This window comes from Schistocerca americana, chromosome 7 (genome assembly GCF_021461395.2).
Source record: "Schistocerca americana isolate TAMUIC-IGC-003095 chromosome 7, iqSchAmer2.1, whole genome shotgun sequence".
Lineage (NCBI taxonomy): Eukaryota > Metazoa > Arthropoda > Insecta > Orthoptera > Acrididae > Schistocerca > Schistocerca americana.
Window position 1 is genome coordinate 406,842,023 of NC_060125.1, and position 13,270 is coordinate 406,855,292.

The window sequence follows — 13,270 nt, forward strand, 5'->3', positions numbered from 1 at the left end:
AGAGACAAATTATTTGAATGTTCGAGTAACAGGAAAGCCTCTAGTGGGCCAAAATGTGGTTGATAGCATGCTCTTGAAAAAATTATAAATGAGTTTGGTAAGGAACAGCATCAAAATGCCTGCCTGTGAACAGCGAAATTTTAAAACTTAAGGCACTTGAAATTGCTCAAATACAAAAAAAAATTTAAGGCTAGTCGCAATGGCGTTGTTCTTTTAATCAAGCACTGGAGCGTTTCACTACTTCTGAGGCTAACTTCAATTGTGAAAAAGCTGCTGAAAAACTTGTGAAATTTCAGCACTGTATAATCTGACGGTGCACTGAAAACCAGTACCATCCTCACCAGACAGGGAAAGCTGACAAAACTCTCATATATTTTTATATTTTGACATGATGTTGAAATTATAGGGGCGCCTCCCACCACGTGTCTGTGTACGTGCGGATGGATATGTATGTGTGTGCGAGTGTATACCTGTCCTTTTTTCCCCCTAAGGTAAGTCTTTCCGCTCCCGGGATTGGAATGTCTCCTTACCCTCTCCCTTAAAACCCACATCCTTTCGTCTTTCCCTCTCCTTCCCTCTTTCCTGATGAAGCAACCATTGGTTGTGAAAGCTTGAATTTTGTGTGTATGTTTGTGTTTGTTTGTGTGTCTGTGAAAGCTTGAATTTTGTGTGTATGTTTGTGTTCGTTTGCGTGTCTGTCAACATGCCAGCGCTTACGTTTGGTAAGTTACATCATCTTTGTTTTTAGAGATATTTTTCCCACGTGGAATGTTTCCCTCTATTATATGTCTATATATTTATGTATTCAAGTAGCTTTTACCCACAGCTTTGTTTGCATATCAGTAGTATTGTTGTGGTGAGTAAATATCGGAGTAGCACAGCTGTGATGTGTGCCATCCCCTCCACTTTCCTGTTGTTCAAAGTCAGGTGTTACATGTTTTTGTATGTTTCTTTGTCATCACAGCACTGACTGGTTTAATTTTTTTTAGTAGCCTTCGTTTTTTCCCCTCCAACATTCTCCATACCAAACTTCATCCAATTTGATAATGGGTTCTGCTGTGAAAAGGTGACAAACAGAAAGATTTACTCTCACATTTATAATATTGGTACCTAATGGATTACTCACCGTGCTTTTCTAGAAGAAGCGAAGTGCTATATCATGACTGAAATATGCTGGTTCCTGATAAAACAACCAAACAGGACACAAAGTACTATTTGCCAACAAGAAGACTTTGGCAATGTGTCAAGGCACATAGAACAATAAATGTATTAACTCTAAGAAGCCTGACGATGATAGAAAATACTAATGTGTCGCTTCAAGTAAAGCTATTTATAGTACTAACTTGTAGCTATATTATTTTTTACTAACTAGGAACAGAATCCAGATTTACCAAAAATATGTGAATGTGTGAGCCTTAATGCAGCCCTAGAAATTTACAAGCTTTTCGCAAAGTACAAGATTTAACTTAACACGCACAGTGTGTAAAACCTGCACAATAGCTCATTAATCTGCAACACAATCATGAAATAATAAACTACTTCTCGTATTATTGTACTTTTATCATGAATTCTGACAAAAAACAAGAAGGATTAACACAACAAGTCACACTTACATTCCCTTAATTCCAAGATTTCTGCATTTTTAACTCACAATTACATTCTGCCAGTTGTGACAAAGCGAGCTGGGATATTTTTACTTCCCTGCTTGTTTTGCCATCTGCCTCCTTAAAATTCATTTTGTTCTTAACTAAATACCATTAACATATATGACTTGTCAGTATTTTCATGAAAGAGATAGGCTGACCCTCAGTTTTAGAGAATATAACACTAGATCAAATTTTGTGCTTAGTTTTATGTATGTAATTGATTTTCTAATTTATTTTGACTATTCCTAGTTAGTATCTTTTATTATAGGGTGAAATCAGTGATTGTTCCGTAACTTAAGTTCTATTGTTGACTTATGAACAAATATAAATTCTGCAATAATTCTAAACATTTGGAGGAACAACTAATAGTATTCTTAAAGGATCTATTTGGCTCTATTTGAAAACATGTTAGCAAAGTTGGCTCTTAGTTAATTCCAAAGTAATTAACAGTTTTGTCAAGAGTATTGTTTGCTTAACGATATTTGTTAATTTCATGATTTAAACAAATAATTTGGCTCAATCCTTGGAATGGAAGAAACTGTTATAAAGACAATTTTTTTTTATTTATTTAGTTAATTTAACGAGTTAAGTTCTAATTGTAATTTCTGTAAATTTAACTTTGAAAAATGTGTAGTTTCAGCACCTATTATTGTGAGGATATATAAGGGCCAAATATTTAGTCTCGAGACAGTCACTTCATGGCCGAGTTTCAGACGAGGAACCTGTGGTGGTTAGAACGACAACAATGCATCAACTTAACAGTGAAGTAAGTGTTACACCAATAGGCGGTATGTAAAAACAATGACAATGTCCGCTTTTTAATATTCTAGAAATGTGAACTATGTGGTTATGCTTTTACTGCTCATAGATGTTAAACAGGAAACTATTGTAGCAGTATGTGGATGTTTGCCTCCAATCTATTAACAAGGTTTATCGAAAGTTAAACAATAGTGCACTGGCCACATATAACTATGTATTTTTGGGGGGGTTGTGAACAGTGAAAGTAAAAGACTATGAAACATGAGGACAACAAACGAAGAATTAAACAAAGCAGGGAACATCGCCACACTGTAAGTAAAAAGTGTTATTATGGCAATATTCTCTCTCTCTCTCTCTCTCTCTCTCTCTCTCTCTCTCTCTCTCTCCCTCTCTCCGAATCTGTCCCTGCTCCCATCTTTTACTCTGTCAGAAAGCTAGCTCTTTCTGCCTTAGGCACTAGTACAAGAATGAGACAATGTTTACTCCATCAGAGTCTCACTAGGCGCTAAGGTAACTGTAGCCAGAGATTCAAATCTCACTGGAAAAGTGGTATCTACATCAACACGATTACTCTGTAATTCACAATTAAGTGCCTGGCAAAGGGTTCATCAAACCACCTTCAAGCTATTTCTCTACCATTCCACTTTTGAACACTGCACGAGAAAAAGAAGCAATTAAATCTTTCTGTGCGAGCCCTGATTTCTCTTATTTTATTACAATCATTTTTCACTATGTAAGTGGGCACCAACAGAATATTTTTACCATCAGAGGAGCAAGTTGGTGATGGAAATTTCATGAGAAGATCCTGCTGCAATGAAAAATGCCATTGCTTTAAAGATTGCTACCCCAATTCACGTATCATGTCTGTGGCACTCTCTCCCCTACTTTGCAATAATACACAAAGAGCTGCCCTTCTTTGAACTTTTTTGACGTTCTCTGTCAGTCACCTCTCATCTGGGTCCCACAGTGCACAGCAGTACTCCAGAAAATGGTGCACAAGTGTGGTGTAAGTGGTCCCTTTAGTAGACCTGTTGCACTTTTCAAGTGTTCTCTCAATAACTCCCAATCTTCGTTTGCTTTACCCAGAACATTGTCTATGTCATCGTTCCAATTTTTATTCATAAATGTAATCCCTAAGAATTTATTTGATTTTACAGTCTTTAAGTTTGTGTGATTTATCATGTAACTGAAATTTAGCAGACGTCTTTTAGTACTAATGTAGAAGACTTCACACTTTTCATTATTTCGAATCAATTATCACTTTCCGCACCATACAGGTATCTTGTCTAAATCAAATCACAATCTAACAATGGAAACTCCAGGTAGGAATATCAGCAATGCAGGAAAAGACAGATTGCTACATACTATAACGAAGACACATTAACTTGCAGACAGGCACAATTCAGAGACATACACATAAAGCTTTCAGCCACAGCCTTCATCAGCCCAAGATGTTGCACCTGGCGGTCATGCACTGTGTGCTTGCTTGTTTGTATGAATGGCATGTGTTTCTCTTTTGCTGATGAAGGCTGTGGCCAAAAGATTTATGTAAGTGTCTTTTAATTGTGCCTGTCAGAAATTTAACACGTCTTCCTTATGGTAAGTATCAATCTGTCTCCCCCTACACTGTTTGTATTGTAATTGGTTTTGAACATCTGATGACTTTACAAGAAAGTAAATAACTGAATCATCTACAAACAATCTGATAATGCTGCTCAGATTGTCTCTATGTTATTTATGTAGGTCAGGAACAGTAGGGGGTCTATAATGCTACCTTGGGGAACACAAGACACTACTTCCATTTTACTTGAAGACTTCTCTTCTGTTCATACAAACTATGACCTTACTGACAGGAAATCATGAATCTAGTCACACAATGAAGCGATACTGCACAGGCACACAAATTTGATTATAAGACCCTTGTGAGGGATGGTGTCGAAGTACTTCTGGAAATATAAAAATACAGAATCAATATGACTCCCATTACTCCATGAAAAATGAAGAGCTACTTGCTTGCCCAAGAACAAAATTTTCTGAATCTATTTTGACTGTTTGTCAATAATTCTTTTTCTTCGAGGTAATTCACAATTTTCAAACACAGTATTTGTTATAAAATCTTACTGCAAATCAATGTTAATGATATGGGTCTGTAATTCAGCAGATTACACTTATTTTCATTCTCAGATATTGGTGTGACTTGGACAACTTTTCAGTCTTTAGGTACAGATCTTTCCAAGAGCAAGCAGTTATATACAACTGCCAAGTATGGAGCTATTGTATCAGCTTACTGTAAAAGGAACCTGACTGGTATAAAACCTGGAGCAGAGGCCTTGATCTTTTGATTGGGTGTAACAATTAGTTTCTTCTTAAGAAGTAAACATAAAGTCATCATAATTTGGCACCAGTAACAGTATTGCATAGGAATTCTCCTTAAGCAAATGATGACATTCAAGCAAAAATGCAGTAATGTTCGCCCCTATGATTTTTGCAGCTTTGAACTGATGCATGCAGTACCCCTAACCTGACTTTTGAGCCTTGCCTATGGAATGAAAAAGTTACATGAAGGCTAATGATTGCAGTTCATCACATACAGTATATTAATCATTGAGACTTCTAAAAATTTAAAAGCACTCAATTCAGAATGATCTTCCTCGGAACAAGAAAATTCTTTTTCTGATGTCATTTCTCTTACAGCACTGAACCAAACACTGTACAAATGTTTTGAGCTGTTACCGTTGCCTTCAGTCCTCTATTAAACCCAAAGCGAATAATAGAGTATGTTACAAATCTTAGAACTTTTTGTACTTTCAACTCTAATGCTTAAACAAAACTCTTGAGATTCAAGAATGCAAAGCCAAATACATGGTCCAAACACATTAATGTGACTACCCACTATGTTTGACGTCAACATGCAATAACCACTCACAGATGGCATGTGGCAGCACTAGAAGTGAACAGTATATAAAGTTTGTCGTCAGGGAGACGCAGAAAACAGTGCAGTAATTGTCATAATGTGGAAATAGAACAATTTATCTGATGCCCATAAGGGCATGATTATTGGCTTTTGAACCAAGGGTGGACGCATTTCCATACTGGCTAAGTTTGTAAACTGTTTGTGTGGCACTGTAGTTATAGTATATACCCTCCACAGCAAAATGATGCTATCCAAAACCAGCCCCAAGGCAACTGCTGCAGGCCACAAGCCATAGATGACAGAAGTTAACAATGGCTACAGAGATGTGTACAGGCAAATAGATGTACAACTGTTGGACAACTGATTGCCCAGATGAACCAAGGCAGCTAAGAACAATGGTTCTTCAACAACCGTTCAGCAATCATTGCTATTACGGGCCTCCACAGCAAGCGCCTTGTTCATGCACCCATGATGATTGCTGTTCATCATGATAAAGGCTGGAATTGCTATGCCAATACCACAACAAACAAATCACATTTCATGCTCAATCAGACAGACGGCCACTTGTTTGTATGGAGTAAGACATCTGAAAGCATATACCCTGCAACAATAAATGGAACGGTCCAGGCCAGAGGAGGGAGTGTTATAGTGTGGGAAATGTTTTTGTGGCATTTTCTGGGTGACAGACATTGACTGGTGTCATGCAGCTGGTTGCAGTCGGCTGGTGGTCGGTGCTTGGTGCCATTGTATGGCAAGGAAACTTTAGAGAGTAAACTGTTCTGATCTTCACACAACCACAACCTCCTTAGCAGACTCCTTCACATAGATGTTTCTAAAAGGTGTTCCCATTAACAGTAGGTTAGAAAGTGAACCAAATTACCTTTGAGCTCCCATCATAAAGATTTATTTACTTATTTATTTAGCGTATGGCTCGTAACATCACAGTAGAAATTACAGAAACAACACTATTTAAAAAAAATCACATATGTATAAACAGAGCAATAAATAACAGTCTGTATATAAGGACACCGCCAATTATAAATTTACACTCACAGAAGAGCAATCAGAAGCAGATGTCCGGCTTAGATAATAAATAGTCGATTGCCTCTTGGGTCGCCATTAGGAAATCCTGTGGGTCACCCTCGTATGCCCTTAGTGGGCATTCCTGCACGATGTGTTTGACCGTCTGTCTCTCAGCCCCACAGTCGCAAGCGGCCGAAGGAAGTTTACGGAGTCTGCGCATCTCCCACAGTTGGTTCTGATGCGATTAAGAGTTGACCAAACTTTGCGAGGGCAATCAAATCCTTTTGGTTTACTAAAGATGCATGGCATGCTGTGGCAGTTTACTGCTGTTCTGCTCTCCCATTCCTCTTTCCATCGATCATTTATTTTAAAGTTGGTTTGGTGCAGAGCCTGTGCGGTCTTTAGTGGAGGATGCCTAGACCGGAGTCGGTTTCCTTGGATGTCGTGAATATCTTCATGGATTTGTAATTGAGGGTTGGTCATGATTTTTTGAAATTCTCTAACCAGAGCGTGTTCACGACGCAGGTTAGGAGGGGCTATGTTACTGAAAACGAGCAGCCACACTGTAGGAGTTGGCCTGATTGTGCCTGATATAATACGGATTGTTGCATTAAGTTGGCTATCTACCATGTGTGTGTGTGTTTGCTGTTGAGCCACACTGGGGCACAGTATTCTGCCACTGGATACACCAAGCCAAGTGCGGATGTTCTTAAGGTAGATGCTGTGGAGCCCCAAGTGGTGCCACAGAGCTTCTGCAATATGTTGTTGCGTGTTTTAAGTTTCGCTGCAGTTTTCGTCAGGTGTTCTTTGAATGTTAGTGTCCTGTCTAGGGTAACCCCAAGGTACTTTGGGTGTTTGTTGTGATTTAGTAATTTCCCGTCTAGATAGACTTGTAGTTCTCTGTTGGCCATTTTGTTGTTCCAATGGAAGGCAGATACTTCCATCTTTGTAGCACTAGGTTGTAGCCTCCATTTTCTAAAGTACTCGCTGAGAATCCCTAGGTCACTCGTAAGGATATCTTCGGCAGTTTCTATATTTCTGTGGGCTGAGCCCAGTTGTCAGTATAACCAAATTTGCGCGATCTGGTTGCAGGCATGTCAGCGATGTAAAGGCTGAAAAGAAGGGGCGCAAGGACAGAGCCTTGTGGGAGTCCACTATTGAGTTTCATCTGTTTACTTCTCTCATTCCCCATTATTACTTGGAAGGTTCTATTTGACAACATATCATCAATGAGGTTGGTTATCTTCTTGCAGGGGACGGCACTGCTCCTCAACAGAATAGGCCAGACTATACTCAAAAAAATCCCTATCGAACAAGCAGGATTCCGTCCATATCGCTGCTGTACAGATCAAGTCCTATCACTGACAACATATATAGAGGCGGGGTTCCAGAAGAAACATAAAGTAGCTGCAGCATTCATAGACCTAACAGCAGCCTATGATACAGTTTGGAAACAGGGGCTCATGTACAAATTAATCACAAAGATACTTACAACAGACACCAAAAATGTTGTTTGAAAAAATAAAGGAAGGAATTGACTTGAACTTGCTTCCTTGTATCTAAATTTCGCAACATTTAGCACTAGAGCAAAAGAGTGTTGCCAGATCATGTAGATGACTCGACTTGATTTCTGAGCAGTGGCCAGTTTTATTGTCACCTTAAGCAAATGGCTTCAATTTAGTCTCAGGGTAGCCAAGTTTTACATGAAAGATTGTACATCCTTTAGTTTTTTCCATATCCCAGAAATCTCACCATGCCGAATCAATAATTAGGCAACTAACATAATCCACAAAAGGCATAAAATATGCCATTTTTAGAAGATTTAAGACAAGTTTGTGACATGCTTTGTGCATTTTATTTGATTTAAATGCCATGTAAGTTGTACAAGAGCACAAACACTAAAACAGAAATTTATTTTCTGCAGAAGATAAAAGACTATACCTCTTGCTGCTGCTGCTTGAACTGTCACTTGCATTGCCTTCACTATCATACCGCTGTCTTGTGCTGCTACTTGCTGCAGCACCATCATCATCCTCCAATGTCGTACTGTTTTCCAGGGGTGAATTTTCATCATTTTCGTTACCTGGAGCACCACCACTAGCCATGATGGCTATACAAATGGGCACTAAGTCTTGATGATTCAGTTACTGGTGTTCAGCTGCATTGGACAGGGAAAAAATGTGTTCTGGATATAATCTACTCATTATCAACAGCATTTACAACAACAAAAAACTAAAAGTTATACTTTTTCTGTTCTAGAGTAGCCTATTCAGTATTTCATATTTCATTTGCTTTTAAACACTCTGAAAAACTATAAATATGTCTCAGTATTAGCAGAAAAAGATATTCATATGAATGATACTATACATATTCACTCTATTTCAATAGTTAATCTTAAGTCTATTACTTCATGGAACATGAAAGTGAGTGTGGTTTTACAAATAATTTATGTACGTTAAAATGATGAACATAAGCACCACATAAAAAGGGGTCTAACATAAAACACATACTGGAAGAAAATTACTGATGTTTAGTCAGCTATTCTTAGAAAGAAACTCATACAAAGAAACTGTCTATTGATGTTACCACTGGACTGCAGCAGGTTACTTGACACTTTATTACTTATTTTTATTTTATTCCATAGGCTCACTGTAATGTTGTCATACTATTACAAAACATGTCATTACAATGTATAGACAATAATAAAAGTCACTGAATAATAATGAGAGGTCAAGGAAGCTGGAAGAAGCAGACATCTTGGACACCAATTTACACCATTCCCAAAGTGTTAATTACACCACTCCCAAAGTGTTAACTGTTTGCATTAGCCCCTTTCCAAGCACACTGAGCATGGTGAAGAGCAATGTGCTCCCAAAAACAACCTATTTAACAAAAGACAGCAGATCTATAGTAGTCAGCCTCATTAATATATCCTTCATTTCAAGTTGGAAGCTATTCTGAATGGCTGTGGTATAAACGGTCACAAATGATGTCCTCCAGATAAATTATGACCCCCCAATCTTATGACAGTAATGTGCTGCAATGGACATCTAATCCCTACATACTGGTTGGTTCTAGGTGGTAAAAACTAGAAGACTAACAAAGAAGCCCCCCAGAAAGAGTTCTCTTTGGCTGGAACTGATAGTGAGAGACAATGAGTGGCCAGCACTCTAGTCGATAGCCTGGGAAAATTCATCATAAAACACATTAACTAAATCTGTCTTTAAGACCATAAGTCTACATTATGTCGACTGACCACCTTGTTGTCCTCTGCCATGTGGTGTCATTTCAATGTGGTTGGGAGGGGCATGAGGCCAGCACACCTTCATCCTGGCTGTTGTTGACTAAAAAAAAAAAATAAAAAAAGTGTAGAAAGACCTAAACTCCACCCAAACAGGCTACGAAGGCCCAATGGTACCAACCGGCAGCCATGTCCTCCTCAGCCCACAGGCGGATATGGAGGGTTATGTGGTCAGCACACTGCTCTCCCAGTGGTATGTCAGTTTACGAGACTGGAGATGTTACTTCTCAATCAAGTAGCTCTTCAGTTTGCCTCACAAGGGCTGAGTGCACCTCACTTGCCCACAGAACTCAGCAGGCCAGATGGTCACCCATCCAAGTGTTAGCCCAACTCGACAGCACTTAACTTCGGTGATCTGACGGGAACCTGTTACCATTGTGGCAAATCCATTGGCACTTTCTACACCTTGGAGCCACTATTTCTCATTTGAGCAGCTCCTCAGCTGGCCTCTCAAAACTCAGTGTGACTCATTCCAATCCTCCCACCAAGGAAAAATCTTTGGCAGAATTGGGCATTGAACATGGGTCCTCCACACGACAGTCAGACATTTTGACCACTCAGTTATGAAAGCAGACATGAATCACACTAGAGAGGAAAAAAATAAACGAACAGATCTTACTTCTGTGGGTGTTGTACAACATTCTCAAGTTATACTCACCCAAGTAAGATTTCTGGGACATTATAGAAAACAAAGATCCCTGAAAACATAAATACTATATATTTATTTTAGAATTACCAGTGGAGAGCAAGAAACAATCAGATACAAGAAGAAGTTACATGCACATTTCACAAGTCTGTTTACAGACTTTCCAGCTCATTGGCTGAGACTCCTGAGAAACAATACAATTCCAAAAACTGAAAATATGTCATTATGTAGAAAATAAAAAGAACAATGCAGCCAAAGTAACAGACATTCATGTTAGTGCACAGAAATTACCTAATTGGGAAAAATGGCTAAGCCTACATCAAATAAAACAAGAAATTCAGAGGGCTGGAGATCTCACTGAAGATCTGTAAACTGAAATGATTGTGCTTAAACACTTCTAGAACTCAATGTTGCATGGTAGAGTAACTGTACAATATTTCTACAAGGTAACTGCTCATCATTTTCAAATAAAGATGCAGCTCTAGGGAGCTAATGTATAAGGTCCTCTCTAGAAAAATAGAAGCAACTAGAGGAGCTGTAACATCACCACAGCAGATTTGGCACCTAGAGCCCCCAAGTAAACTAGACTCTGCACTGTCAGTGTGGAATGCCCGACCACAAGCTGCATACCCCTTGGTATTGTTATAACTAGGAACACGCAGAAACACATGGAATTAAAAGAGGTACAAATGTATTGGGTCATGGAGTGACAAACAAGAATACAGTGAGGTACAGTCATGGAGTGACCACAACAAAAGTACAGTGGAGGTAGTTAAGCATCTGAAATACATTTAAGAACTGAGGGCCCAGACCCCTGTGCATGTGTTTATAAGGATGCTGTACCCATCATGTATAACTTGTGTAGTACTGTGTGGGCCAGGTGATTGGGTGGCCCCTGATGGCACTTCCGGTATGAATGTCAGCACACACTACACTTGCCGTAGTAACCCAATTTATGTCTGTGGGCAGTGAGAATAGTTACCAGTGGGTTGCTATTCTCCTTCTTCCTTGGGGTGGGGGAGTGGCGGGCAACAAAGACCAGGTATTGCTGTTGGCAATGCTGTGATTGAAGAGATGTCTATGGCAGTGTTGGAGGGCAGCAGTCACAGACGTGAGAAGTTCCCAAATCAAGTGGACTGGTTGGTATAGGTGAAAGTGAGTGAGTTGAGGGCACTCCCACTTCCTGTGGACCCTGTGGCAACCCATATACAGGACTGGCGAGTGGGGGTGGGAGCTATCTCGATGTTGGAATCCATGAGGAGTGGTGCCAGCATGGGCTGCGATAATCATGGACTGAAGAGGAGAGGCTCTTGCGACAGACACCAACTTCTGTCCCCGCAGATGACAGCGCCTGCCCAAGAGTAGTGGGAGGTGCCAGCAACCACCACAGGAAGCAAACCTGCCATCAGTGCTGACAAAGCCCTGGCCGCGGGAGAACACAGGCCTGCATGATCCTTGGAGTGGACAGGACCGACAATGAACAAGGCAGGGATGCAACAGGTTCTGGTTGCATGACCTGAGTTGATCTTCGGTGTGAACCACGAAGAGGCGGTAACTACGCTGGCTGTTGATGCAGGCTGGAATCCAGTGAAGCAAGTCACTGAGCAATGTCCATGTCTGATGACCTTACAGGAGCTCAAAGGGATGCTTGTACACAATTGGCATCGTCCTGTAAGAGCTTTTTTTTTAAAAAAAGAGAGAAAAAAAAAAAGAAAAAAAGTGAGAGTTTCCACAGCTGGGACATCTTCTACATACTTGCACATTTGCATATTAAACATTCAGACAAGGTGTTCCACATCTTAATTCAACTATGAATGGAAAGGAGATAGTGAGACATGGCAAATTGTATTATGTGTACAAAGTCTTTGAAAGACTTTGCAATGATCGGAGGACCATTATCTGAAACCAGGGTGCAAGGAAGCATTCTATGGAAAATATCTTTGAAAGGCCCTACAGAGTCACACCTTCTGTTGCAGAGGGGCAACGAATGTTTTAAGGAAAATGATAAAGAGCATCAATAGCCAACAACCAGAAAGTGTGTAGAAAAGGACCACCAAATCAATGTGGGCTCTCTTTGAAGGATGTGTAGGTGCTGGCCGAGGTGAAAAAATGCATGGTGCTGCCTTCTGATCCAACACTAGCAGCAGCCCGTGACTAGTTGTTCTACCTCCCAATCGATACCTGGCCAAAACACGCGACAGTGTGCCAACAATTTTGTGCAAAAGAATCCCCCCCCCCCCCGTGAAGTTGATGTAGTAAGCAGTGGACTTCCTGCCGCAGAGCCAATGGAAACACGATACACAGAGTGAACCCTCCTGTCGACAGGAGAATACAGTCATCAAGAGGGAGAGGCGATGGCACAACGCATAAAAATTCCAAAGCAGGTCCAAAGCCAAGCACCGTGGATGGTCGGGCAACCCATATTGTACCATGCGTACCACCTACTGGAGCACCAGATCCACTTCCACAGTATAGGCAACATGAGTACCAATGACGGGGAAGCCATTTACCATGTGCCTCGCCTCCATATCCAGTTGAAAACAAAACAGTTTCTCCTTATCGAATGAGGGGTAAGGAACGGCCTATGAGGAGCCAGGACAGAGGATCTGCATTTTCATTTTGCAATGTGGGATGAAAATGGATCTCATAATTGTAGTGGGACAAGAACAGAGCCCAATGCTGAAGATGATAAGTGGCTTTGTCCAGCAAGGGTGTCGACAGGTTAAACAGGGAAACTGAGGGCTTATAGTTGGTATTAAAATGAAATTTTACACCATACAAGAACATGTGAAAATTTTTTAAGGCTTACATAATAGCAAGAGCTTCATTTCCACCAGAGAATAATTTTGGTGAACCGTGTTGAGTGTTTTTGACACAAAGACAATACATTGTTTGGAGCCATCTGAATGGCAACGGGCCAGGACCACCCCCACCCTGTACTTGGATGTGTCTGTGGCCAGGACCAGAAGCTTGCAAGGTTG

At 40.2% G+C, this 13,270-nt stretch overlaps 1 protein-coding gene across 3 annotated transcripts in view; it reads right to left on the bottom strand.

Annotated features, from left to right (window-relative positions):
- LOC124622245 (T-complex protein 11-like protein 1) overlaps window positions 1-13,270 on the bottom strand; it is a 126,843-nt gene that overhangs the window by 100,629 nt on the left and 12,944 nt on the right. For all 3 annotated transcript variants that reach the window (XM_047147902.1, XM_047147900.1, XM_047147901.1), the window contains one exon: window positions 8,284-8,500. In XM_047147902.1, the coding sequence (XP_047003858.1) occupies window positions 8,284-8,447 (164 nt within the window). In that variant the 5' untranslated portion in view covers window positions 8,448-8,500. The remainder of the gene's footprint in view (window positions 1-8,283; window positions 8,501-13,270) is intronic.